Below are 27,771 nucleotides of genomic sequence, written 5' to 3' on the forward strand. Positions count from 1 at the left end.
ATAGTATGTTTCTATGATATGTGGGAGCTAGGAGACTGGAGGAAGGGTTTCCCTCTGGGGACAGACGGGGCCTAACAATCTCCACGCCTCTCTACTGCCTTTCTGCTAGAGCTGTATGAAGCTTCTTCAGTCTGCCAATAACTATGGAATTTATATTGGTGTTTATCGTAATTTGCAGGAAATGTTCAGGACATATATGTTCTGCAAAAATACTTTACTATTACCTCTCATCCAGGCTCCAAAATAAAATGAGTTTTCTCTTGGCACAACATTGTTGCATCAGAGCAGCCGGCCGACTACAGCTGAAACCATCTACGAAATTCTTGAGGTGCAGCATGGACAGGAAGAGTAACGTGGAGGCTGGGGAAGATGCACACAGATAAAAAAAATGATGATGTTGTCTGAAATTTTGGGTAAAAAGATTTGGAAGGAAGTCATCAGAGAGAGTATGGCGCTGGCCAGCCAGATGCTGGAGGTATCAACTCTCAGAGAACTAGCTGGTCCTCAGAGTCGACCACATCTACTGATGAGCCTCGCTGAAGACTAGAAAGCAAAATACATAACGGAGATATTGTGGGGCAGCTCCCACCATCCTCCTCGCATTAAACGTGCCTGAAAAATCAAGAGAGGGAAGCCCTCGGGCCCGAAGGGTGACCCCCGCCGCCTTTTTCCCTCAGCACCCCTCCCCTTCCCGCCGGCCCGTCCCTTCCCGCCGCGCTGGGGCGTTGTGCCCCCGCCTCGCTCTCCTCACGCCCAGGCCTGCGAAGCCGCGGGGGGCCGCGGGGGCCGGGCCAGCGAGGGACTGCGGGGGGCTGCGGGGCTGGCGCTGCACTGCAGAGCCGCCTGCTGCCGCCTCGCCCCGCCCCGCTCCCCCTCCGCGCTACCAGCCCGCAACCGGCACGGGGAGCGGCGGGAACGGTGCCACCGGGATGCGGCGCGGAGCGGCACGGGCCGCGGAGCCGGAGCCGGGTCCGCGGCGGCGGCTGCTGCTGCTGCTGCTGCTGCTGCTGGCGGCCGCGCTGGCAGCTCCGTGCTGCGCCGCGACGGGGGACGGCGGGCGGCGGCGGGCCGCCAGCCTGGGCGAGATGCTGCGGGAGGTGGAGGCGCTGATGGAGGACACGCAGCACAAGCTGCGCAACGCCGTGCAGGAGGTGAGGGGGCGGCTAGGTGGGGTGGGGTGCCCTCCCCGCCCCTTCTACCCCGGGGCCGGGCCGCACCTGTGGACAGCGGCGCGCGGCGCTAACATCTCACCCGCCCTCGTCAGAGCCGTTACCGCCGCCGCGCCTGAGGGGCGAGGAAAGGTGGCGGGCGGCCCCAGCTGCGGGAGGCGACGGTGGCCGGCTGCAGCGGAAGCGCTGCCCTGCTGCCGCCGGCGCTGCTCGCTCCCGCCTCCGGGCTTGCCGTGCCGACCGCCCGGCTCCCCCGCGCCGCCCCCGGCCGAGCCTCCGGGCCGCCGAGTCTCCCTGCCGCCGCTGCCCCGCGCTGTGCCGTGCTGCGCGCCAGGGGGGGCGCTGGAAAGCCGGCCTCGCTGTGTGAGGGCTGGTCGTGAGGCAAACGTGCGGGCAGACATCTGCCTGAATCCTAAAGCAGGAGCAAAAAAGGACGTGGCAAGGGGAGGAGTGAAGGGAAGCCTTACTTTAATGTTGCGCAGCAGCACCTAAAACGCCAGAGGTGATCGCAGATAAGGATTCAAAGGTGTAAGACAATCCTGAAGATGTATGTGGAGAAGCAGCTTATTTTTCACGTAATTCCGTGTCTTGATCTGAAGTTACTTGCCCAGAATCACACAGGACCTGTTTCAAAGCCAGGAACTGAATCTACGACCCCAAGCCATTGTCTCACATACCAGTCAAAGCACATATTTCTGCATTCCTCCCACTTCTGGGCTTTTTCCCTGTCATGTTCAAAATCTTCCTTCCAAGTTCTCTCTTTCACTTAAAATTAAGTTATGTAGTCCAAAAACCCTTTTACTCACAGGCCACGAGGGATACAGACCTTTGTTTACAGTAATTAGATCATTTCTGAACTTTTATTGTTATCCAGATGGTTGCTGAATTCTGCTTGTCTTCCATTTCATTTAGGCTGTAAACACATTGAGACAAAGCATTAAAAAAGCATGCTTTACAATACAAATTATATGCTTAGTTGTAAATAAAGATGTAGTTAAAATGTCTGCCTATTTTACTGCTTCTATTAAAAATGTTTATTCGGGATTGAGGAATGGTCTGTATACAGTACAACAGATGGATTCTCTGAGCTGCATGGGAGCAGATAAATGCTTTGCTCTTAAAAAGGTTTGCAACTGTCAGTTAAAGTAGATCCCCCAAAAAGAGAGATTTTTGTCTTGGGAAAAATTCTTTTGTTCACCCTGGCTGAACTTGTGGCCTCCTAGCTCTGTCACAGTGATTGCAAGTAACAGACATGAAACAACTTGCTCTAAGTTTGTATTGTTTACAAGGCTTATGCCCTTTTACTGTGCTTGCTCTGTTTTCTGATTCAGAGAACACTCTTATCACCTCTTCTGCGCCAAGTCTTCATCTGGCAAACAAAGAAATGGGAATTGAAATAAATAGAGAATTAAATTCTGGATGTGTGCACCCTGACCTATAGGACTTCTGCTGCCTTCAAGGGGCTTTGCCTGTGACTCTCTCCTGCCAGAATATTTTCTCCCCTTTGTCAGGCGGGAAAGTGTGTGTGAAGCGGTTAGTGTTTTTCTGGAAAAAATAGAAAGCCAGACTCTTAACCAGTGTTGGCCTGTATAGATAGCAAATTGTCACTCGTCTCAGCACACTTTTTCGTCACAGAGACTGACTTCAGCTCATTATTTAAATTGTTCAGAGCTCAAGGGCTTAGATCTCCAGTGTTTCTTTAGTCCATTAAAAGAGCTGCTGTGGTTGCTGTGTGAAACAGCTGAGTGAGTGCTCCCATACAGAGGGATCTATATTAACAGCATCATACAATTAAACAGGGCATTACTGAGGGCTGGAAAAGATATGTTGCTTGTTCTCTTTGGTGTAATCATTTCAGCTTGCTAATTTTCAGTTGGTTTATTTAAATTTGGCAGATGGAAGCTGAAGAGGAAGGAGCAAAAAAACTATCAGAAGTAAACTTTGAAAACTTGCCTCCCACCTACCATAACGAGTCCAACACAGAAACCAGAATTGGTAATAAAACTGTTCAGACTCATCAAGAAATTGATAAGGTATGAGAAAACGTACATACCAACCTGTTCATTCTCACATGACCTTTTCTTCAAAAGTAAAAACGATTTTGCATGTTTTGCAGAGAAGCATGAGAATTTGAAGCATAAACTTTCCTGATGATAATTACTTCTGGATTTTATTGTATCTTATTTGCTTGCCTGATAGGTTTAGGAGCATATAACATAAAAGTTTAATGTAAAATAATTACTTTGAAAAGAAATGCATACTAAATGTAGAACACAGGTATGGCAATTGCATAGGTAATGAAAGAATGATCATTTCTCACTCTGTTAGCTTCATTACAGTGATGTTTCAAATAGTTAAGGAGTTAGCCTTGTCATCTACTTTTTTCCTCCAAATAAGGATTTTGCCTGAGTGCCAGGAAGATGGGAAATAGCAGTATAGGAATTACAGCTGAATACGACTGAGAGTAACAAAGGGACATAATTTAAAAATGTAGTTTGATTTATTGTTCTTTTGCCATATCAGGTTACAGATAACAAAACTGGATCAACAATTTATTCTGAGACAGTTATTACATCTATAAAAGATGGAGAAAACAAAAGAAATCATGTAAGTGAACACATTTTTTCCTCTTGAAAGTTAAACAAATACTTTAAATTCACCTGTCTGAAGAAAGCGATATAGTTCGTGGATTGGCATAGCCAAATTTCTGAATGTTTTAAAACATAAAACTATTCATGTAAGCAGTCATAATGTTTTTGTTTTTGTTGTTGTTGTAGTTTTTGTTTGTTTTTAATTAGTTTAACTTAGGAAAACTATATTACAAATTTGTAGGGGAGTTTCAATGTTGCAGTTAACTGAGGTGCTTGATCTGAATATTGAATTTGTCCATCAAACGTAAGTATTGTACTCAAATAGCAAAGATAGTTATACAGCCCTTTCCAATGACTGTGAATAAACCCTCACTATAACAGTGCTCCATGGATGCCCTGTCTGTGCTTTTGGTTTTCATAGCAAAATTGTTTTATAGACTTTTAACTCTAGAAAATAATCCCTATTTGTCTGTTTTGAGGAGTCAGTGGAACAATATATGGCTCTATTTGCTTTTCAGCCTTGGCTGGTGGTGAGAACTGGTTGTAAAATGTCACTTTGGGGAGGGGGAGAATGGAGGACAACTCCCTTTACCTCTGGAAACACGATTGTTCACAGATTCAAAAAAGTTTAAAAGATTAAGAATATTCTTTACTCAAGTCTTGCAAATACAGGTACATTTGCTAAACGACAGTAGTCTCATTAGAAGTTCCTGTCCTGAATGCAGGCTCAGGATGTTTCTGAGAAAGACAGGTGGTAAAAGTGGATGTATCAGATGATATCATATTTTTCTATGAAAATAATGTCATTACCCACAGAATTCATGAGAAAATGATTCTACATGTACAGAATTTTTCCTGACAGATCTTTTGCTTGGTAAAGAACCACAATGAAAAGCAGAGTGTAGTGTAAATACCATCTACTAGCTCCTCCTATGTCTGTCACTGAATGCCTTGTGGCAGCATAGCCTTTTGGCTAGTGGATTCTGAGTATTTAAATGATCTTTTCTTATACTGATCACATTGGTTTAGTATTTCTGCCAGACTGATTCTGCATCTTCCATGGATCAAGTTGTTTTTATGACCTACTGCAGGAATCTGTACCCCTGTGTTTTCTAAGTTCCCTTTTGCTGTTGATGCAAGTGAAGGGTTTTTTTGTTTGTTTATTTGTTTGGATTTTTTTTGCTTATGACTGAAAGGAATACTTATCTCCATTAACCTTCCTTGTGCTGCAGATGTAAGGGAATGTTTGGATAGTCATCTGGTTTTAGTCATCTGTTTTTTACTGAGATTTATTACTACAGAAGACAGTACATTTATATGTGTATTTTCTTCAATCTTATGAGCATCTGAATTCCTAGATATGAGCACTTAAGCTTATACATTCATCATGAAAATTCTAATTGGCGTTTGTAGGCAATAACTAGAAAATCAGCTTTTGCCTGGTGGCTGTTTTATATTCCACCTGAAACTGATCCTGGGCACCCACCCCCCCACGCTCTCTCTACACCACTCCAATTCATAATAGATCATTGCACTTTTTAGTTTGGTTTATCATTTTCCTTTCACTCCGAAGTCAAAAGGCAGACTAGATTAGTAAACTAAACTGTCCAGCAATTATAGCAAATCTCAGATATACTGCTGCAGCAACAACCAGATGTTAAGTCTTGCAAAGCCTCTGCCGTTGAGGGCGATGGTCAGCATGTACTAAGTTAGAACAACTGTTAGGTTTTCTTCAGATACTTTTATGCTCTTACTAGGACAGGACTTGCCAGTGTTTCCTCTGGTAGCTGGCTTTGTCTAACTAATAGTTTATGATGTAGTTTAGTTTAACATGTCCTGGCTTATTTTAGTCTAACTTCCTTCCAGTTCTCTCTTGAAAGTTCTCCAACTATTTTATAAGACATTAGAAAAAGAAAAAAATATGGTGGTAGTTCCTATTTTATTAGGTGTAAATCCTGAAATGTGAGCATCTTCTCTGCTGTCATCCAGTGACTAAGATTTCCCTCTTTCAGCTCATGTTTTTATACTGCTATTAAAGTTGGGAATAGCAAGTAGCAAAATTAAGTTGCTTGTGCTTTCTTTTTAACTGTTTGACAAAGGTTATAGATTTAATGGTAAGTCAAGGTACAAAATAAATTGCAAATATTCTAAGGTACAGTTTGGTTTTATAGAAAGTGCTAACATATTCCAAGATGCTTTTTAATAATGAAATATGTGTAATGAAGGCAACTTAAATATATTTTCTTTTTTTTCAAACAATTATGGTCATCATCTTCAAAACCAGTGTACAGAAGCAAACCTTTCAACTTTCTTAGCACTGGGACACAACACTAGTGTTGTTTCTTAATGTATTTGGCTTGCTTGTTGTATCTGTTTGTTCTTCACAGCTATAAAAATATTTATAAGTTAGCTTTCTCCAATGATCATACAAAGTTCCTTATAAGCTTCGTACACCTAGTGAATGATATTATCTATGTTATCCTTATGGGAAAGTTGCCCCACTTAATAAGGTAGTGCTGTGTCCAGAACCAATATAGTGATTAGTCTTCCAGCTAAATACAACTAGCTGAATAATTTTTTTCTCATACTTCATGGTGGCAGACCTCATTGAACTAATGATTGCATTAACTTCATCTAACATTTAGATTCTGGGGAGCTTTCTTCAACATCCTTTCTGCAGCAGCTACTGAAACAAAACATTTGTTAACGTTTATTTGTCTCTCACTCTTTTGACCTTTGAGCATGCCCCTGGTACAAACACTTAATTTAAAGGTTGCCAAGTTAGAGAAAACACTAAATGGGAAAAGAAACCAACAGACATGTTTGATTCTTGTTTAAGGGGACCAGGCAGATCTACATATATTAATGTATCTAAGAAATACCTAACAGAATCAAATCTAAAAATGCTTGAAAACTTTAAACATTAAGGAAGAATATACTTAGGGTACTGCTAGGCTGCAGAACTATTCTAGGAGTAATTGCATGAGATTGAGAATTGGAAAATTTGGATTACAGCTGGAAAAACATGCTTCCAAGGAGAGATCTACCAAGTGGAAGAAAAAAAAAGTTCAAATTAAAAAGTACCATTGCTCAGATCTGTCAACTTAAGACAAAAATATTGGGAAAATGAGTTAAAGGCGTTGCCAAGAACTTTGCACCGTCTCCTTACGTCATTATTACATATGTTAATTTTCATATGTGAGGTGTTAAGTGACATTGTAGGATGCCTCAGTCACTTTCCAGGCAGCAGGTTTTCCAGACCACTGGAAGGTGGAAGAGTTATTCTACTTCCTGGCTGCTTATTTTAAATGTTAGCAGCAAAGTAATACATGTATAGCTCTTGTATTCTGTGGGCAGTTTGAAAGGAAAACCTTTTGAAATCTTTTTGGAGATTATCTCTGTGGGCCTCTAAATACAGCTAGTATATGCTGTTCTGTAATACACATCCTTGATACCCATCAGTGATTCATCCTGCTGTGTAGTGTAACACAACAAGTGGTTTGTATAGTTGTAGCTGTAAGTGTTGATGATCATTTGAAAAGGGGCAGATAGTGACACTTTGTTCTGAGATGCTGGTAGCAGAGGCTGTGAGGAGCCAGCCACTGGGAACTGGCCTGCTGTTCTAATGCTATTCAGGTATCCTTCAGGTTGGTGCCTCTTTAGAACAACACTTCTGTTTATTTTCACTCAGCCAAATAAAAGAAATAGGCACACACTATCACACAAACTCAGCTTTTATGCTTGTAGGGAAACTGAATGCTAAAAGCCAAACCTGCCTTATAGGTTCAGTTTATAGGCTTGGCTTGTAAAAGTTAAGGATTTGCACAGCTCCTGCTCTTTAGGTATATAATTGGGTGGTAAATATGAGAATTCATCAAACACCTCAGCAAACAATCTACTCTAAAATGTACAGTCTATATAATTTATTACAGTAGTAATTAATAATAATCGCAACCCCACAACCCTCATTTCTCATTATTCTCTGAGCTGAGTTAGAAGCTGCTGAAATCATTGAAAGTTTTTTTCAGTGATACTTTTGGGCTTTGAATCCATCTGTCTTGCAGTAATAAATTCGCATTGTAACCAGAATCAAATTCAGCACTGGAAAAGCAGTTTCATGGAAAAGAAATTGTGCCTACTTTTTAAATCACAGTGCCTCTGCTATCCCATGTCCTCCCACAACAGGTAGAAATATACATTATCTATAATACATATAAATAGTGTATCTGTACACTATGTACATGTATATATATATTACAGAAAAATTAGACATAATCCCGTACACATGCATATTCCTCTCTCAGACATTATTGCTTTTTGGCTTTGCATCACAAAAGTATTCTCTTTAGACTATATTCTTTGTTACTGAGTGGCTCAGTTGATAGTATTTTGATAGCCAGAAGGCTATCGGTATTTTAAGCTCCAGAAGAGGAACTAGACCGCTTGCCATTTCTGGCACTGAGACCTCATTCTCAAGAGGTGCTGCATTATTTGGAGGCGCCATTTACATTCCCAGACTAACATTCATTTTCTCGGATGTCAGTGAGGACTGACAAGTTACCAGCATAGATGTCAGGCTTTGATCCATCAGTCTTGTATCACCAAGGAGGCCAAATGCAAGCAATAGGTAGCTGGATGTGCATGTTTTTATGCCTGTGTAGGGTTTTACATCCACTTGCTTTTAAGATTTAAGGTTCAAATATTCTATAATTTACTTTCCTGGGAACAGAGCCTAGCATGCAAGTTAACGGAGTAGCTCCAGTAGAAAGCTTGGTGTAGAGTACAGAACATAAAGTAACAGTGCTTTTTATTACCATGTGAAAGTCAAAATGTTTTCTGGTTTGTTGACTAGTTCTATTTCAATTGTGGTACACTAGCCTAGTCAATGAAAAGGAAGCATGAACAATGAAAATGCAAGGAGACAAAATTGATACTGGTAAGATTTACTGCAAAAAGATTAGTTGCTTTTCTTAGTTGCATTTGGAGTAGTATTTTATGTAAGTTCTAACTCAAAGCCACTGTACCTAAGATTTTTTTCTTGTCTGTATTCATCTGATAAATAAAAATAGCAACTTTTATAGCAAGTAAACTCTAATAGAAGTACATCTGGTTGCTCTCAGTTCTCTTCCTTGCAACTGTGTTTTGAAGATGCTAAAGTTTCGGGAAGGTGTACTGGGGAACTGGAGGAGTATCATGCATTTCTCAATTAGCTTTGGCTCTATTAAAAACATTGCTTTCTTTTGCCTGACATTGTTGATAGAAGCTCTTCAGAGCACAGCTGTACCTTCTCATTAGTTAGAAGGTACAGGTCGTGTTTCTTTGTGGGAGAGTAGAGAGGTGCCTCCAGTGTGGTGTTGTGCAAGGTGCTTGCTCTCTCTGTGAACAGGTGGGTGTGTGCCTGTATACACATGTGTATTTAGCACCAGCCTTCTGCAAATACAGCAGCTGATTAGTAATTTTGAATACTCCGGTGCTTAGGAAAGAGAACCTGTGATACCAGGCCAGGTTAGAGAGTGCTGTCTGGATCCCTGCAGCTCTGGACAGGGAGTACTGTACCACTGTGGAACTGCTTTTGCAAGCTGACTCGACCTGTTCTGGAAATGACTGTCTGTTTTTTTTACAGATTAAATGTGAGTTTGACCCTGATGTGTAACTTTAAGAAAGTGACTGGAGAACAAAAGCTCCAGAGTCATACAGGTTTATTTGTAGAGATAGAATAGATAGCAACCCTATTTTAATGGCCTTACAACATTTTTAAGCCTTTAAGTAAGAGACTTATCTTTACTCTGGTAGTAAGATAGTAAAAAGAAATAGAAAGTAATTAAACATTAACTTCTGGGGTTCTATTTCCCTCTTCAACTTGTAAGACAAGGTTTTCTAGAGAAAAATCTGCTATAAAAGGCCAAGCTGTAGCACATCTTAACCAAACTTGCAGTTCTCTGTGATTATCCAGAACTGCTAAAGTTACTGCTTGATTCCTATTTGAGCAACATATATGATTTCTCTAAGCATGTTCTCAGCCATATGCAAGAGTTGCACTCTTTGAGATCTGTACTGCTCCAAGGAGAGGAGTTCCTACCAGTGCTGAAGTGAAAATGAACTTTGAAAATTGAGAAAGAAGCATTTGTGGAGTGAAAATTGCAATTTGTCCATCAGCAGCACTGCAGGAGAGCAGCTGATGGCAAAAATTTGAACATCCAGGATCTTAGTGCTGATGTCTGCTCCCTGTGGTATGTTAGTATCTCAGGGAAGATACTTGTTTTGGGCATCCCAGGTTTACATTTGGGTCCCATTTTTTTGTTTCATTTTTTACAGAACTTCTAGTGTCTGGTGACTTGCAGTTGACAACCTTAAACTATCAATAGACACACTAAGTGCATTACTGGATTGAAATCCTGGTCTGTCTGTAGCCAAAAGTCTGATAATATCTAAAACTGGTAGTTTTTGTATACTTAATCATTCAATTCATTAGCACTTTTAGTATTCTTTTCTGTTAACTGCCCAGTCTGCTCTGTTGGCATCACTTGTTACACAAATCTTCACTAGTGCAGTTCTTTTGAAATCACTCCACCCTTTAGGTAGTTCTTAGTGTAGGAGCAGATAAAGGCAATTTTCACTTCCTAGCTAATACTTTGAGGGAGAATTAATGAATGAACCCTGTCAGTTTTTCAAGTTTATATACTAAACAGTAACTTGAATACATTAGTTTACTATTAGTTATAATGTAAGCTGAAGCTTTTTGCAAAAAATGCATGTGGCATTACACATCTGGCAGTCATTTAAAAGAGAGAACTCGAGTTTCACAAGCCCTTTGTAAGCAGAATATCTGCATGTTATTGCACTCTCTTTTGCTAATTGCTGATTTTTAAGTAGTACGTCTCAAGCGCTTGCAAGTCATAGCTTGCATTTTAAAACAGAACACCTTTTGTAGGCAAGGTTCCCATCCAGTCCCAAACCACCTAAATTCCTGCAGCAGAACTACTGAACAACAAGGTTCAGACATTCTGAACATTTGGCTGAACCCCCTTTTTTTCTTCTTTTCAGTTTCAGTCCTGACAATGTAGTGGATGAAGCTGAAGGGAAGGTGCACGTAGCTCATGGGGGCAAGTAGCTTCGGTTAGAGTGGGAAAGGATGTGGAGGTGGGTACAAAGGGAGAGAAGATAAAGCCTAAGATGAGAAAAAATGTGCAATTAGTATTTTGAATTGCTCTTATTCATATATATTTCTGGAGTACTTAGGATATGTATCTTGTTTGTAGAGCAAGGGACATAGTCTTCTTGTTTTGAAAGGTGTGATGGAGTGTGGATGTAACCATCAGTGTTCATATATAACACTGTAAGCACCAGATGCTTCTTACTGATGCAAAAGCTATGAAGAGGTTTAATTTGCTCACGGGTGATAGAATGGCCTTACTGTGAGTAACAGCGTGTCCCTAAGACCAGAAGTTTTACTGGTCATGTGATATTTGCAGGACTATTGCCAAAAAATCTGAAACTTAGCATCCGTGGATGGAAAGATGTGTCATTAAGGAGTTTGAAACCCTTGTGTGTCGCCTCTGCTCCTGCATGAAGAAACTTCTCCAAGGAAGAAGGGTGGGAAAGCTCTGTAATAGCCAGCTGAGGTGTGTGTCAGAGGCTGTGTCCACATCTTTGTTTACTGACGTGAGTCCATTCTGATCTGGCTTGTTTTCTCAGAGACAACACTGTGTAGAAAGTTACGGGTCTGTGCAGAGAATCCACACATGAATGGATAGTGTGTGCAAACAAGATGGTTTTGTAATACTATAGGGCTGCAATGGCCATGATGCAGAGAAAAGTGAGACCTCAGTTTCCATGGACTCAGATATCATGCTTGGTGACCCTGAACAAACAAGCAGGTGTAAACAGCTGCTAGACCTTGTCAGAGTGAAGAGAAGCAAGGTGCCTTTTGCTGAGAGATGGGACAAACCAGGCAGGTGTTTGAGCTGAAAACACGACAACCAAAGGTCAGAACACAGATCTTTATCACATTTTTTGGGCTTAAATAGTGGCTCAGATTTACAGGCCAAGAATTTATGCAACAGCAAATGGGTTATTCCTAATTAAAGACATCAAATCCTGTTCCCATTTGTGTCAGTGAGAGTCTGAAGTAATTTGGATAATTTCAGTGAATTTACTTTGCTAGTAAAAAAAGTAGTAGCTAGGATTTCTTTCACATTTCGCTGTTGTGCTAGCTTAGTGTAAGTTTTCTTCTGTCAAGTTTGGCAAAGAAAATTGTGTTGTGCTAATTAATATTCTGAAAGTAACATTCTTGATTAGTAATTCAGGTCAATGCCTGTGTTTGGGGATGTTTAAAACTTTGCCAGAGCCTTGTGTTACAATGTAGTATTTCGTTTTTCCAGTTCAACTCCAAAAAACAAACAAACAAGAATATTTTTGTGCAAAATCATATTTGCTGAAGAACTGCTTCACCATTTTTTTTCTATCTGAACTCTTACCCTTTGAGTAGCTAAATAACGAAGGGAGAAAGATTTTCTTGGAATAAATTTCTCCTTACCAAAAATAAACTATTACTGTAACACAATCACAATGCCTAGAATTGGTTCAGTGTTCTAGGTGATTGTGTTAGTAAAAACACAAGAGCAAATCAGGAAGTTTACCCCTAGAAAGCTACAAAACAAGCTTTCTCTAGAAGAATCAATGCCCATCTGCATTACTCATTGTCCATCTGACAGTCATACACTACTTCTACAACTTACAGCAATCTTGTTAGTGGTGGAAATCTGACTTGTCTGAAACCTTCCATCTGTGGGGAGGTATACATCATGTTTAGTCATCTACTTCTTCCTTGTTTGCATATGGGTTGAAAGAACTCTTCTGCAAAAAAGCCACAGTAAGGGAGTAGTGAGAGTAAAAAGAGCAACTGTTTACTTCTTTGGTTTCAGTACAGCCTTCTTATACCTCATGTGTTGAGTTTAGGCTGTCAAAATGTTTCTTACAGGTCATGTCTAAGTTATAGGTAAATATAAAAACAAATCATCAGGAACGTTTTTACTTTCAAGCTCTACTCGATCTACCTATTTAGACTAAGAGAAATTAAATATTTTTTCATCTCTACGAGGTAGCAGAGAGAGTCAGGAGAATAAATCTTTCGTGTGGGCTGGTGACAATTCTGTGAGCTGCTGACAGCTCTTGAGAGATCATGGTATGGACTGTCTTTAGACAGCAGTCAGAGTTCATCAGCAGTATTTCCTTTGGCCAGACACATGTAGCAAAACGAATCACATTATAGGAACAGATTTAAAGCAAAAGAGATTTTTTTTTCCAGTGGTTTTGCTTTACATAGTTTTAATGTGCTGGCTCCAGCAGATGCTTATTTGATTTTGAGCTGAAACCACACTATCTAATAAACCAGTAAACTTTATCTGGTAGGGTACCAACATGTAGCAAAGATTTTAGGAAATAAATGTAAAGCATAAATGTTTTTTTATTTTTTATTTTCCTTTACATCTGTTATGATCTTAGAATGATTGAGATATAAAAAATAGAGATAAATGGGCCAAACATGCAGCCGGTTTACATCTGTATTATACATATGTAAGGTGGCTGGGAGGTGGGCCCAGTAACACACAGTTCCATATGCAATAAGCCTAAGTTTTTTCTAATCTTTCCCTGAACTATAGGAGGGGAAGATTAATTAAAATCATTAGAATTAAATTTGTTTTACACAAATGTGAGTAGGAGGAGAACAAATGAACGTGATCTGTGATTGCTTGATCTTCTGTACAGTTGTTTATGGTCAGAAAGATGTGCAAGATGCTGCTAGTCCAGCTTGATGATGTTTTGTACTATGATTTACTGAGGTAAACCGTGACAGTTGGAGGAAGGTGGTGAATTGATCTCTGTTTCTGTTTAGTTTCATTTCATCAAAAATTTGGCAAATGTGAGGAAAAAAAGCTCTGTAGAGTGGTGTCTTCAAATGTATTCCCTTGATAAATGCATTTATATGTCAGCTGAATAAGTCTCATTCTTTCCTTTCTCCTGTCTAATTCAAAACTAGCATTTTGGTATCTTTTGTAGAGAGAGTGTCTGTCTGGCCTAATGAGGGACTAAGCCACTTTGATAATTAGTGCTGAGGAATACCGTACCAGTGAATGTGAGCTATCCAGTCATGGTGGTTTACTACTGCAGTTAAAGAGAGAACCCCCCTCCATCTTTTCTGCCTGTCCGAACTCTTTATAACAAGTCCATAACTTCTGTTCAGTAGGTAACATACTCTAATATATCATAATTGGTGAAAAGATATATGGGATGGGAGTTTCAGATTTGTTCACTTATAATTCTGTCTGGAGCTGACTCAGAGCCTGTTCTGTGAATTTACATCACATGAGGAATCCCTGAAAATTGTTCCCTTAGAAAGGCCACTTCTCCCAGGGAAAGGAAGAAGCATCTCACAGCATGTAGATAGCTCACATCATAGTATCAGTCAAAGGAAGACCTTCGTGGCCTGAGTCCAAGATATTTCAGAGCCATCAGCAAGGGAACTCCATCTTTAGGCAGACATTCATCTCATCTGTTCTCAAAATCCACCAGTGCTGGTGACAGTTTATTCCAATGTTTTCCTACACCAGCTATAAGATCTCTGATGATGTAATTTAAACCCTTTCTTTCATCTATAGCTCATAGAAAATAAATTATTCCCTTTTCTCTAGAGTAACAGCAGTCATCCACACAGTCAACTCTGCTATAGGCAAAATCCATTGTAGATGAATTCTTACCATGTATTTCTGTTCGAGTATTATCTTTGGCTGACATCTGAAACACAGTAAGTCTGTTGAGACTGTAAGCTACCAAGTGTATCACGTAAGAACAAAGCACCTAAGATTCAGGGTTTTAAGTAAGTTCTGTAATGGATTGGGTACAGATTGGCATCAGCAAGGAGCTATTAAGTACATAAATCCTGTTTTGTACTGCTTTTCTTTTTGCACAGATGTTTCACATCCTTGCTGTGTACAGCTATTCTGGAGTGTTTTGTTTTTATAAATTTTCAAAATGTACATAGTTTGGTAGTGAATCATGGAAACTTTGTAGCTGCCAACTGTAGAGAGAAAAGAGGCCTGCATTGAAACTCAGCCTCAGGGCACGCCATTTCATGAGGGCTGTACTTTGTTTGGTTACTGACTATTTAGAAATAACGGCACTTTAGAACTTTGTGGCACAGTTGTACAGTGTTTCTGTAACTGTTACTGTATCTCAAGACATTTAGACTAGAAACCAAGATTTTCTAGACCGCAGGGTTTTAGACACACCTTTTAGTTAATCAAAAGTGGAAAAATTGTTCTTCAATTAATAGATCTTCAGGTAGATGCATTTTTCTATTAGGACAATTTATACAAAATCATTAGGAAAATTTTGTTTAGATACATAAAGTCATATTTTCACCTCATTTGATAATCTCAAACTATGCAAAAAAAAGCTTTTCTTAATATGGAGCAATTAAACATGGAACATAGGGCTATTGGTTTTGGGTCCCAAACTGTCTAATTCTTCAACTTCTAACTATTCTTCAAAATATTCCTTCCCTAAGTATAGATTTTAGTGTCCCTATGTATTTAAAAAAGTCGAGTGAGTATATAGCATGACACTGAGTTGCAGGAAGGCCTGAAGGAAGATTTTGCTGGAATTTCTACCGTCCTGCCCTGCCTATGGCACACCTGACAAACAGGAGAAAAGCTGGACAAACATGCTATAACCTGTCCTGCCTCCTCTAGGGCAAGTGTGTGGGATGAGAGGAGAGTTCTGCTGCTGCAGACAGCTCCAGCAATATGTAGCCCCATACATGTATATTTCCCACATAGTACTGGGATGTGACTAGTACCATAGTTCGCAACTCACGTTTGATCTTTTTACTGTGTCTTTTTTTATAACACTAGTCCTTATTTTTATGAGTGCTATGCACTTGGCAGGACAGCAATAAGACATTTGCTCTGCTGGAAAGTATTACAGAGGTTTTGAGATATTTAAATCTCATTAAAAATGAATGCATTATGTGCCCTGTCTAGACAACTAAGAGAGTAAGAGCTGGAACACTACTGCAATTCAGACTGGTAGTAGTTTCCATAAGATGGTATTCCATTCTGTGTACTTCGGTCATTTTCCTAATATGTGTAATACACGTAGGATATAGAACAGGTTTTTTGCTTTTTTGCTTACTACTCAGCAGCTTTTGTCATCTGTTGGAGTCATTTTCTAATTGCTGCACCATCTTTTTAGCATTGCTTCCTTTGTTGTGTATCTCCGGGCAAAACTTCATTACCTCTCTGATGTCAGTGAATTTTGTCTCGTTACTTTATGGCTTGTGAACCTGAAAGCCATAGAAGGTTAGGAATGATACCTTTGCTCCTTTCTCTGCTTTCTTGGGTTCTAAGCTAAGGTATAAAGAGCCTGGAAGGAAAGGAGAGCCCATGCCAGGCAGTCATTTGCCTGTCCCAGACAAATATAATTTGAAGATACGAGAGGAGTGAAGAGAGAATTTGGTTTAAAATTATCTTTGAAAATATGGGAGGGAGGATGAAAAAGGGAATAGACCAGCTAAACATCACCACTGTATTTAAAATCAGTGGTTCCATTTTGAAAGTCACACAATATAAGAATAGTCTTGAGCATATTTTCTTGACTACACTTAGGGTGTTAAATATATGCAGTTAATTAGGAGCAAAGGGGGAAAAAAAGAGGAAAGTGAAATGAACATGATTTCAGTACATAATATATCACCAGCAAAAGGGAATGTTAAGGTTATTACCATAGCGAGGTACAGAAACCAGATGAACGCTGCAAATGAAAGGTTTCTTCAAGAAAGTAGATTAACTCTGTCTGCGTAGTTCTGCCTTTGTAATTTCAAATTGGACGTTCTTTGCTTCTCCCTCTTTATCCTTAGAGTGTTACATGAGCAGAGGATAACGGGGTCCACACCGTAGTTGGCTACACTCACCAGTCAAGGACAGTCTGCCAGAATAGCCCATAGTGCCTTCTAGGTCAAAGGCTTGTTATTGGTGAAGCGTAAAGATCGTTGTATCACACTGAAAGAAAACTTTTTAGTTCTGTGCCTTTCCATGCACATGTAAACATTCAAACAGAAGGAAAGGACCCTTGTCAAAACCTGTTAATGCTTACACCATGTCTGACTTGAACACTCTTAAGCTGTCTCACACAGGCATCTGTTTTGGATTTCTGGTAGTTGTGTTACAAGCATGCTTAACCATCAGTACCATCAGTCATTTTTTTAATCTCACATAAGGAGCCTAATCATTCCTTAAGAAAGCAATTACAGCTTTGGCATAATGTGCCAAAGACAAGAAAACTGAAGTTTCTTTCAGCGGTAGTTGTTTTAATAGTCTAACTCAAAATACAAAGAACCTTTTCCACAAATTTCAGTATTTTGTTCTTGCCTCTGTTTTTTTATTTTTTTTTTTCCCTTGAAGGTTTTGGAACAAATTTCAACCCCCAAATTACTTTCAGGTGTTGCAGGATAGTCACTGTAGGGTTCAATATTATAATAAAATTCTACAGGATGCTAAGTATGTGCTTACAGGTACTACACTCATCTCCATCATGCCTTCTATTGTGTGTGGGTCCTAGTATACTTATTAATAAACAGGCAGTCCTGCTTTCGCTCTGTATTATTCTTTAGCACTTCTCAAACAGTGTATTTCTTAGCTGCCAGGTTAAATTATGCTCTGCTGCATGTCAGAAGCCAGCACTGCCTCTCCCCAGTTTACACGCTGTTGACCCTGCAAAAGCAAAGCATTCTGAAAAATAACGTAGTTTACAGAATCCCACAAAGAACATGGATTGTTCAGAATCCATTGCAGCTGATGAAGATGCTTAGTTTTGTTCCTTGTTTTGCAACTGTTGTGTCTCAGGGTAGCCTGATTAGAAAAGGTCTGTTAAGAAAGAAAAAAAAAGAACAACAAAAAGAAAAATGGTCACACATCTGCATGTATAAGAATTATTGGGTTTTGCATTGACTGTGGATTATAAAAGCTGAATGAAAGAAGCTGGTTTGGAGCATGGCATAAAATTTCACAGCTTTAAGAAAGCATATGAAAAGAAGCTTATTCCATGCCAGGAAAGAGAACTGTAAAAGGATTTTTTTTCCCCAGCTGAAAACCTCATAATACTTGGGGTCTGAACTGGTGGGACACAATTCAATAAGAGGGGAAAGGCAGGGGACTCATTAGTACAAGAGAAAGCGGTGACTGGAGAATTGCAACTTAGATGTTAGGTGGTTTTAGAGCTAGAGAGAGGGTTATTGCATGAGCTTAAAAATGATTATGGCAAGATTTCTTCTCTGTGGAAAGGGACAACTGGAAAAACTTACTACATTGAGACTTGGCTGTTTGCCTGAAAGTGGATGGAAGAGGAATGAAACAGTATAGTTTATTCTGAATATGGTTTATACAGGGGGATTCATAAAAGAAGCTGACAAAGCTGTGGGTAGAAAATTGGCCAGAAAGAGCATGGCAGCTAAGGAGGAGAAGTGGCTAACTACTTGGAACCACAAAAACTCAAAGATACTGTAGAACACTAGGATTTTGACCCACCTGATTATGTAGCAGCACAAAAGCAAACAAGAAGAACATATATGGGATAATGAAGCTGCAAAAGCATTATGATAATATATAACAGCCTAGACCCACCGATAATCATCTCTTAAAACAGCTGAAAGGACTGCTTAATTATAAACATATAACCCGCATGTAACTTCACTGACTTGAAAAGAATCAGGCTTTGGCTTCTGTTCCATGTCCTGGATAATCAAACTCTTTGAAAACATCTCAGATGGCCAAAATGGGTAACTTAAACAAAGAACTGTTCTTCATGCAGAGCAGCCTTGTCTCATACAATGCAAGAAGCTTTTATAATGTTAAATATGGAAATCTGAAGACAGTATAGCTGCTTTGTCCTTCAGTGATTATAGTAATTTAAAAGCTTCACTTAAACTTCTTGATGAGTTAATTTTCAGCCCAGCTGATCATACAGAAACAAAACCCAGCTGGGATGGCATGGAGAAAGTCAGTTTGGGGAAAATGATCTAAAAAAAAGTAAAAATAAAAGCTTAGTAAAAACTTTCAATAAAGGTTGCATAAATGACAGTTAGGCTGCACCAAGAAGTGAGATTAGTATCTACCAAGGAGCAGTCAAGTTATTTCTTCAGAGAATTCAGGGATTTTTAATTCCGTATTTTGTACTGAGTAATAACACAAAGATAGCATCAGCCTTGTGATGGTACAAACCAGTGATGAAATAAAAGTGACTTAGACAGGAATAGTGCTAAGATTTATTCTTCTGTTGGCTTGATAGTTACCTGGAGAAGACATTTTTAGAATAGGATTGATCACTTGATTTTTGAGAGGTAATCACTAGATGTGAAGAAAAAAAGATGCCCTCCCTGTGAACCAGGAACTTCAGGGATACACAAACTATACACTTACTCTCTGTACTGCAGATTCTTCCTCACTGACATACCTAAACAGCCTGCAGAGTTGTTTTGTGCTTTAATTACGGTCACCTCCCAAATAAAAATCCCTGGCGAAGAATTTCTGGTCAGTATTTGTATGTTAGCCCTGTGCAGCACAAACAAAAAGCAAGCACTCTCTACCTTGGTGCTGGTGGGACCTCTGGGCAAAGAAACTTCAGTCGGAATCTGTGATTCAGATGGGAACTCAGGTGTCCCTCTCACAGAAACAGTTTTGCTAAGGCCATGAAACGCTTCCAGGTTTGAAAAGCATGCCCAAACAGCCTGAAGCCTGTTGAAACACCTTAGCTGAGTAGCAAAGGCTGATGCATTAGGGATTCATCTCCCTTTGGGCTGTCATTGCTTGCCTGGGGAAGCTGGCCAAGCTGCTGAGTTTCGGAGGTCAGCACTGATGTTGCTGGGGAGGAGGAAGGAGGACAGCATAAAGCTGCCTGGCCTGGGACCAAGAAAGCTGTTGCAGAATGATCTCCCACAGAGCACAGATACTCTTGGCTGCTGCAGCTGCTGTAACGTAGACTCTTTCCCAGTCTTGTCCCATTCTAAAAACCAGTAAATAAGTAAATTTTGATTGAACTCTTAATACAAGTAAAATAGCTTTTATGCAAATGTCTTCAGGTTGTTTTTGTTGCTCGTTTTTCCTCAAGAGAGCAGAACAAAGAGAATTCATTTTCTGGAAGTCATTGGTATTAATATTTACACAAGATGTGAAGCCACCTAATGGTTTGCAGCTACGTTGTTCTATTACAGAACTGTGGTTGTGTGAAAAAACAGAGCTTTTTTTTTCCCTCGAGTCCCAAATAAGAAATACAATCAATCAAGACCTTCTTTCTGGTGTTTCAAGGAGAGGTATGGATTTCCATCATAGTGGCAAACTACACTTTTTTTTTTTTTTAGGAGTGTATCATTGATGAAGACTGTGAAACAGGGAAATATTGCCAGTTCTCCACTTTTGAATACAAGTGTCAGCTCTGTAAAACCCAACATAAAGTAAGTCCTGAAGTGATATGTGATTTTATGCAGTCTTTAAAAACTTACTATGTAAATTCTTGTTGTTAATGTCAATAAATTAAAATAATTACCTAAGAAGATGCACAGCTTTGTGTATTAGTAGATGCGTAGCATTTTATTTTTTTTCCCCTGTTATCACAACTTTGTTTTCCCTTGTTATCACAACTAAGGTTACATTATTTGAATATGTGAACCTTAGGAAGCAGTAAATCCCTGTCTCTTGAGATAACAGAAGTGTTTTTGGCAATAGCTATGCTTCGGTTATCTTGTGTAGGTGACAGGTGCCTGAGAAGCTCAGGCTTCTTCTGTGGTAAAAAAAACAATTTAAGAGCAATCAGCTGAAAACAGCCTATATCGACCTGTCCCTTTTCACCTACATTCTGCTGATGGCCTCTTGTGAACCAGTTGTTCTTCAAAGCATTTACAGGCCATTAAGTTGACATTGCTGTAAAATCCTGTAATCAATACAATTAAAATCTTTTCCTGAAATGATGTAAATTATGTAAATGGTTTAAATGATTTAAATACTTGATAATTTCAGGGAGCTGTTTTGACTTTAGTGGATTGAATGCGTGCTTAAATGGAAGTCCTGAATTATCAATCTTCTGTCATTAGGAAAGCTCACTCATACTTTAGAAAGTGTTAAAAGTGATCATTTTTCTTGTTAACATGGAGTCATTAAAAATCAATTGGGATGTAACTGAAACCAAAAGCCCTACTTCTCTATGCAGTGTTCAATAGAGCATTTGTAGAAAAAAGTAAAAATTTGGTCCTAGCTACATTCCTGTTGCACAGTGAGTTCAGTGAAGTGAACTGACTGTGAAGTGTGAAAGTAAAGGTGGCTGGATCAACTCCCTGACCTAGACCCCTCACAATCATAAGATATTTGTCTTTATAATTAGCATTGTAGTCCTACTTTTTACCCTGTGTTAAGTACCTCCTGTGGGATCCACTGGAAAAGAAATTGATTTCGTATGGCTTCCCAGACAGGGCTTTACGCAGACAGAAAAAAGCTGTTAAAATGATGACCTACTAGGAATCTTCAAGATGACAATCAAACTACCTAAAAAAACAAAATGTCACAGTGCTTTTGCTGGGTTGATTTATTAGGTGTGTGTATAGCTGAAACACAGGGACAGTTGTCATACAAAGTTATCCTCAGGTAGAGATTTGCACTTCCGATTTTCTGATTTTTTTTTTCAGAGATTTTTTTCTCTTGATTACAAATGAAATCTGGTTCTTATTACAACTGAAAACTGGATGTTAAGATGTTTTTTGCTTTGCTCTTTGAAAGCAATCCTTCTTAACAAATTGTAAAGTACGGCCTGCATTTAACATTGGAAAAATCAGAAATGGTTTCCATTGATAATGTTTCATTTATTAATTTTCTCTCCTTGATTGCAAAAGTTTGGCCTGAAGTACACATTACACTGCAGGATGTCTGGCTGCTGACCAATTTTCATATAAATGCTAAAAAACTATTCAGATTTTGTAAGATTGTAATAATAGTATAGAAGGGGTGCCATTATTCTACTGTAGATGTTCCTGTCCAGTAAATACTTTGGTGTGTGCTGGAAGTTGAGAACCTAAGCAATTCTGTTTAAACAATGGAAATGTTACATTATTTAAACCACATTCATGCAGCTGTCTTCAGGAGCAAGGTATAAATCCACGTTTAGCTGTATATTGGTACAGGCAATTAGTGCTAGAGCGACAGTTGTCACATGCTTTTTCCATTCGCAAGCATTGCTCACGGGATGTTGAATGCTGTGGAGACCAGCTGTGCATTTGGGGTGAGTGCAAGAAAGCCACTTCAAAAGGAGAGAATGGCACCATTTGTGAGACCCAACAAGACTGCAACCCAGGAATGTGCTGTGCTTTTCAGAAAGGTACAGTAGTTTTGCTTTTTATCCTATTCATTTTATAATACAGGAGTGTTCATATTTCGCTCTTTCGCTCAGGTGAAGCAGATAGACCTCTATGGAATCAGTAGGTCATTATGCCTTAGCCTGGGGCATGCACTGTGTTAACTTCATTATAAAAGCTTTAATAGAATTAGGAGTGAGAAACAGCCTGATAGGAGCGCACAACAACAAAAGAAAAGCACACTGCACAGTAGAGAGAGGAACAGAACGAGTAGTACAAAAATATGATGTCTTAAAAGTATCGTTTAAAAGAAGCAGAGGTCTCTGTTAAATTTTCATTCAGCATAGTAAAAATAGAATTTAAAATGTATTAAATTAGTAGACCATCAAAGTCAGACTACAGATAGTCTTCATACTTGAGAGTTTTATATGAGACTTCTAAGGGTACTGTGCACTATGCGTTACTGACTGGACAGACAAGTGGAACGATGTTCCAGATTATGCTGTCAGTCCACATGGGAACATGAAACTTGATTTACAAGGGAAAGGAAGGAGAGAACAAGATACCAGACCTGACATCAATCCTAAATCCTGCCTGGTCAGAGTCCAGCTTGTTACTGTTTTCTACCCACTAGTTCTTCACAGCTTTTACTCTAGTTCACCATAATTTAGTAGTAACAGGATACAAGTCTAACCCTCTTTCCACTCCACATAGGTACTTTTCTATATTGCTTTTTTTCTGGCTCTTGCTATGAGCAGCAGATGACTTTGTACCTTCACCAATAGTTGGGGTGCCTGTCCCACAATCAGCTTGCTAGTGGATCAGGCTGGAAGGGTACTTCAGGATAATGAAGGAAAAAGCTCATTTCAAACACCAAATCTAAAGGCAAGTGGGTCTGTTCAGCTTTTCCTTGTTAATTCAGAGCATTACAGAGCAGACCTTCCAAGTTAAATTAGACTGGTTTCAGCAAGTTTTGTTGAGAGCAGTTGTGGTTTATTTTCCCCTTCATGAGATACCATCTTAACACATCTATGTTTTGCTAAGCTTTACTAGAGATTTCTCTCTAAATGCTGATCCTGAAATGAGACAAAGACCACTTCTATAAACGCCTATTACTTTCCCCATGTAGGTCTTCAAACCTCTGCTCACGTTGCAAAGTTGAGTAAATCAGGAATACACATCCATTAGTGTCAGTAGTACTAGGCTTGGCTATTGTGAAGGTAATAATGGCTTTTGTAGTTCTGATTTCCTATGGAATTTGAACAAGCTGTCTTCATGATTATTATAAGACATTCACAGTAATTTGAGTATAAGTTACTGCTTGGCTTGAAATGAAATTCAGTACAAACATGGAACTCAGGAAGGAACAACACAATAGGTAAGAAGATTGACTAAACTTAATGGAACACCATTATTAAAACTTATCAGAGCTGTCAATTAACAGCAAAGAATTTTTCTTCTTTACAGTTGCCTGTTTCAGCAGTGCTTCAGGTTTTCAGGTTAGGTGTGAGTGGAAGTTAGCCCTAACCTGAAGGCCTTTCTCCATCACTAAAACATTGCAAAAAGTTGTCCTAATACAGACTGGACTGAATCTACATTTTTTTTTTATTTAAAAACTGTAGTAAGCTATGGAACATTCACTATTCAAGATAGAGCCTGTTTTGGAATTAGGAACCAATGAATCATACACATTAGAAGCGTGTATGTAATTTGTATGTATGCATATATTGATGACGCTCATTACAGAAAAATTCAGAGCTCCCTCCATTTTATTGTGCCATACCACAAAAAGTGAGGTGAATGAAGACCAGAAAAGGGAGATTTGAAAGGAACATCTGGAAGACCTGAATTCAAGATAGACATGAAGTTACTAGCATCAGGAAACCCAAAACCATGTGTTATTCTATATAATTCCTTATACAGGTTGAAATGACCCCTGTACAGAAAAGAAGGATGCCAAGCCCCTAATGCCAGACAGCTTTACTTACTATAGAATTCTTAAAACAAATTAAATGGCTGAGTTGTAGGTTTTGTAACCTGGCTACTCTAGCCTGAACAATTGCATTTGAAACCTCTGAAAAAAAAACGAATAGTTCTGCAATAGAGATTTCTACATTCAGATTTTAAACAGTATGCATTACAGTGAATCCTTTGCAATGTCAGTAGTTGCCTTGGGTTTAGAATAGTCTTTGAAATCTCCAGCAGAAGGAGTTGTATGGTACCACTGTATTGACAGTACTCTCTTTGTGATGAGGCAGGAGTGGATCTTACTCATTCAGCATAAACTTAACGTGTCTTACTCCCACCTAGTGGAGAGAACATTAAGTTATGGCTCCCTAATATGTAAGGGGACTTAAAAAAACAAGCCCATCTTTTTACTTCTTGTATATAGACATATATAGTAGGTCATCTCAGTTTAGCAGACAGTTAATGACTTCTCATAAAATTAATCTACTCTGGCATGCAGAACTGCTATTTCCTGTGTGCACTCCATTACCTGAAGAAGGTGAACCTTGCCATGATCCTTCAAATAGACTTCTCAACCTGATCACCTGGGAACTGGAACCTGATGGAGTACTTGAGCAATGTCCATGTGCAAGTGGCTTGATCTGCCAACCTCACAGGTAAAGATCAAAACTGAGCAAGTAAACTGCTTGTATAGGTTTCTTTAAGATACAAAACTTGCAGATTCTTTCACACTGTTTTGATGGCTTTTCTCATCAGTAGCTTTGAAATTTTCTCAAACTTACTGCTTTGTCCCACACACATGTGCCTAATTGAGTTTGGCAAAGCCTTATTTCTAGTGTGAATGAAGTTTGTATCAGGCTGATACTGCTTTTTAATCAAAGTAGTAGTAACAGCTGTTTTGAAGCATCATTCTGATTTCATTCTCCATTGTACAGCTCTTGCCCACCAATTTTCTGTTAGATTGGGCTTCTGCTCAATGCTTTGCTTGCTTACATAACAGAAACATGCAGTAGGTATGAACAGGCATGTTTCTGTACTAATGATTAGCTTTACAGGTAATTTCTATCATAGCAAAAACAGACAACTTTGCTTATATTTTCCTTCAGTTTCAAACTAGCCTGAGAAGCCAGTTTCCCTACTTAGATTTGCTGTTCAGACTTAAAACACTTCATACTGTAACAGACCTTTTCAGCAATATTGTGAGTTTCATGGAATATTCAGCAGATTGACTCCATATTTTTCTGCTAGAAGCTAAAACATTTAATATATCATGGCTTTAATCGTTCTTTAAAAGGACAGTTATTTGCATTATTAACAGTTCCATTAGGAAAAAGTGAGATCACTTCAGTTTTGCACTAAAAGCATTATTGGAATACCTATGTGGTACCTGTGTAATAAACTCCCCAAGTTTGTTGCTCCACTGCTATTTTCATTGCTTTAACTTCTAATAAGACAGCAAAGCTGTGATAGAGATGTAAATTATACGTAGATTAAAATTTCTCTCCTTCTGTGCCCAATTCTTTCTACTTCTAGCCACAAGAATTACCTGTTTAGGGTTATCACACACAGAAGTACCATACATATCGGTATGACTCACATGGACAAGATAATGCTGCTTCTTTGAATTTACATGGTGAACTTGAAGATTCAGATAATGTGTTTATTAAAAGGAACAGCCTGTCTCTGCTTTAAGTGACCCTTGACTGATTATTAGTAACTGATAAACACACTGAAAATATCAATTTATATCCTAGAGAATAAGAATAGTCTACCCAGATATGAAAGTCGTAGAATTTCTAGAAAGCAAAAAAAAAAAATCAAGAATTTGAAACATACATGAAATAAGCTTTAAGAACATCTTTAGTTCATTTACTCTTGGTTTCCAGTGAAAGAAACTGCAGCTTTAAGCAGCTGTTTGAGGAGTGCCTAGCATGACCAGTAGTCACCTTGTGCTCTTAACAGAGACATGTGGCCCTGAATTGTCCCATGCAGTACAAAGAAGCAGAGAGGGATCTGGGGGTTGTGGTTGACAGCAAGCTGAATATGAGCCAGCAGTGCGCCCTGGCAGCCAGGAGGGCCAACCGTACCCTGGGATGCATCAAGCACGGCATTGCTAGTCGGTTGAGGGAGGTGATTGTCCCGCTCTACTCTGCGCTGGTCTGGCCTCACCTCGAGTACTGTGTGCAGTTCTGGGCACCACAGTACAAGAAGGACATTAAACTGCTGGAGAGTGTCCAGAGGAGGGCGACGAAGATGGTGAAGGGCCTAGAGGGGAAGACATACGAGGAGCAGCTGAGGGCACTGGGCCTGTTCAGCCTGGAGAAGAGGAGGCTGAGGGGGGACCTCATCGCAGTCTACAACTTCCTCATGAGGGGGAGTGGAGAGGCAGGTGACCTATTCACTGTAAACACCAGTGATAGGACCCACGGGAATGGTGTTAAGCTGAGGCGGGGGAAGTTTAGGCTGGACATCAGGAAGAGGTTCTTCACCGAGAGGGTGGTTGCACACTGGAACTGGCTCCCCAGGGACGTAGTCACTGCACCGAGCCTGTCTGAATTTAAGAAGCAATTGGACTGTGCACTTAGTCACATGGTCTAAATTTTGGGCAGACCTGTGCGGTGCCAGGAGTTGGACTAGATGATCCTTATGGGTCCCTTCCAACTCGGGATATTCTGTGATTCTATGAGATGTATAGTGTTCTATTCCCCTGCCAACAAGTATAAATCATTCTTGTTCCCTTTTAAGTTCCTACACTACATGTGGGATGTTTGTTTGCAGGTAACTGGAGACACTTTTCAAAAACAGCAAATACAGCTACTGCATTATCCTATTTAAAAACAAGTACATAATACGCGGTTTTCTCAACTTTGCAGTTCAATGACAAACACTAACTTTTTTGCATACCTTTCAAGCTACAGAATCTTAACTTGGTATTATGACTAACAGAAAGGACTAGTCAGGATTGCTTGTGGCAGAGGGGACAGATTGTGCTGAGGTCCACTCTCATCTTGTGTCCCAGTATCAAACATGTTCTGCTATTAACAATTTGGCTCCAACTGTATGTAGAAATCTAACTGTATATAGAAATCTCATTTTAACTCTCCAGCTGTCAAGCATGTAAGAATCAGATTATAAAATTGTCAGATCCAACAAAGATGAACTTATGCACCTAGCATGCTTTCATGTGTGGAGAAAAAGAAAAATCTTATTAAGGATTATTAAGGACAAAAAGAACATGAAAAATTGTACTGTATGACCAGATATCTTTCTTTTTTCAACAGCCACGGTACTACATCTGTGTGTGAACTGTCCTCCAATGAAACCAGAAATAATGAAAAAGAAGATCCCTTAATCATGGATGAGATGCCATTTCTGAGTTTGATACCCAGAGATATTCTTTCTGATTATGAAGAGAGCAGTGTCATTCAGGAAGTACGTAAAGAATTAGAAAGTCTGGAGGACCAAGTGGGTTTGAAGTCTGAGCCTGATTCAGCTCATGACCCATTTTTGGGAGATGAGATATAAAGTCCAAACTCCAGTTTAGTTATTTCTAGAATTTTTTGTCTAGTGTCTTGCTTATATGAACCCTAAGTACATACTGCTGGATAGAAGTGCAATAAACATCATCTTCATTAAGCATCCTTTTCTGTGC

The 27,771-nt window shown here is 39.5% G+C and overlaps 3 protein-coding genes across 3 annotated transcripts in view; 1 reads left to right on the forward strand and 2 right to left on the reverse strand.

Annotated features, from left to right (window-relative positions):
• MICAL2 (microtubule associated monooxygenase, calponin and LIM domain containing 2) overlaps positions 1-359 on the reverse strand; it is a 162,583-nt gene extending 162,224 nt beyond the window's left edge. Inside the window, exon 1 of the mRNA XM_083839911.1 lies at positions 225-359. The gene's annotated coding sequence lies outside the window, so the exon portion shown is untranslated. The remainder of the gene's footprint in view (positions 1-224) is intronic.
• On the reverse strand, positions 225-3,056 carry LOC310901057 (uncharacterized protein). Its single transcript, XM_083840032.1, has 2 exons — positions 1,218-3,056; positions 225-360 (listed from the first exon to the last, which is right to left on the reverse strand). Exons 1-2 carry the CDS (start codon positions 1,568-1,570, stop codon positions 297-299), a joined length of 417 nt encoding a protein of 138 aa, XP_083696158.1. The 5' UTR covers positions 1,571-3,056; the 3' UTR covers positions 225-296.
• Positions 585-27,771, forward strand: DKK3 (dickkopf WNT signaling pathway inhibitor 3). The gene is made up of 7 exons (XM_083840018.1): positions 585-1,151; positions 3,065-3,202; positions 3,693-3,776; positions 20,172-20,264; positions 22,030-22,174; positions 24,619-24,775; positions 27,401-27,771. Exons 1-7 carry the CDS (start codon positions 930-932, stop codon positions 27,642-27,644), a joined length of 1,083 nt encoding a protein of 360 aa, XP_083696144.1. The 5' UTR covers positions 585-929; the 3' UTR covers positions 27,645-27,771.

Source organism: Anser anser (genome assembly GCF_964211835.1).
Source record: "Anser anser genome assembly, chromosome: 5".
Lineage (NCBI taxonomy): Eukaryota > Metazoa > Chordata > Aves > Anseriformes > Anatidae > Anser > Anser anser.

Excerpts from the sequence above, each read along its gene's own strand:
- DKK3 (XM_083840018.1), top strand. The coding sequence starts at position 930 with ATGCGGCGCGGAGCGGCACGGGCCGCGGAGCCGGAGCCGGGTCCGCGG. Across the intron at positions 3,777-20,171 it reads GAGAAAACAAAAGAAATCAT|GAGTGTATCATTGATGAAGA; the intron begins GTAAGTGAACAC and ends TTTTTTTTTTAG. Across the intron at positions 22,175-24,618 it reads GTGCTGTGCTTTTCAGAAAG|AACTGCTATTTCCTGTGTGC; the intron begins GTACAGTAGTTT and ends TCTGGCATGCAG.
- LOC310901057 (XM_083840032.1), bottom strand. The coding sequence starts at position 1,570 with ATGTCTGCCCGCACGTTTGCCTCACGACCAGCCCTCACACAGCGAGGC. Across the intron at positions 361-1,217 it reads CCGCGCGCCGCTGTCCACAG|CCTCCACGTTACTCTTCCTG; the intron begins GTGCGGCCCGGC and ends CATCTTCCCCAG.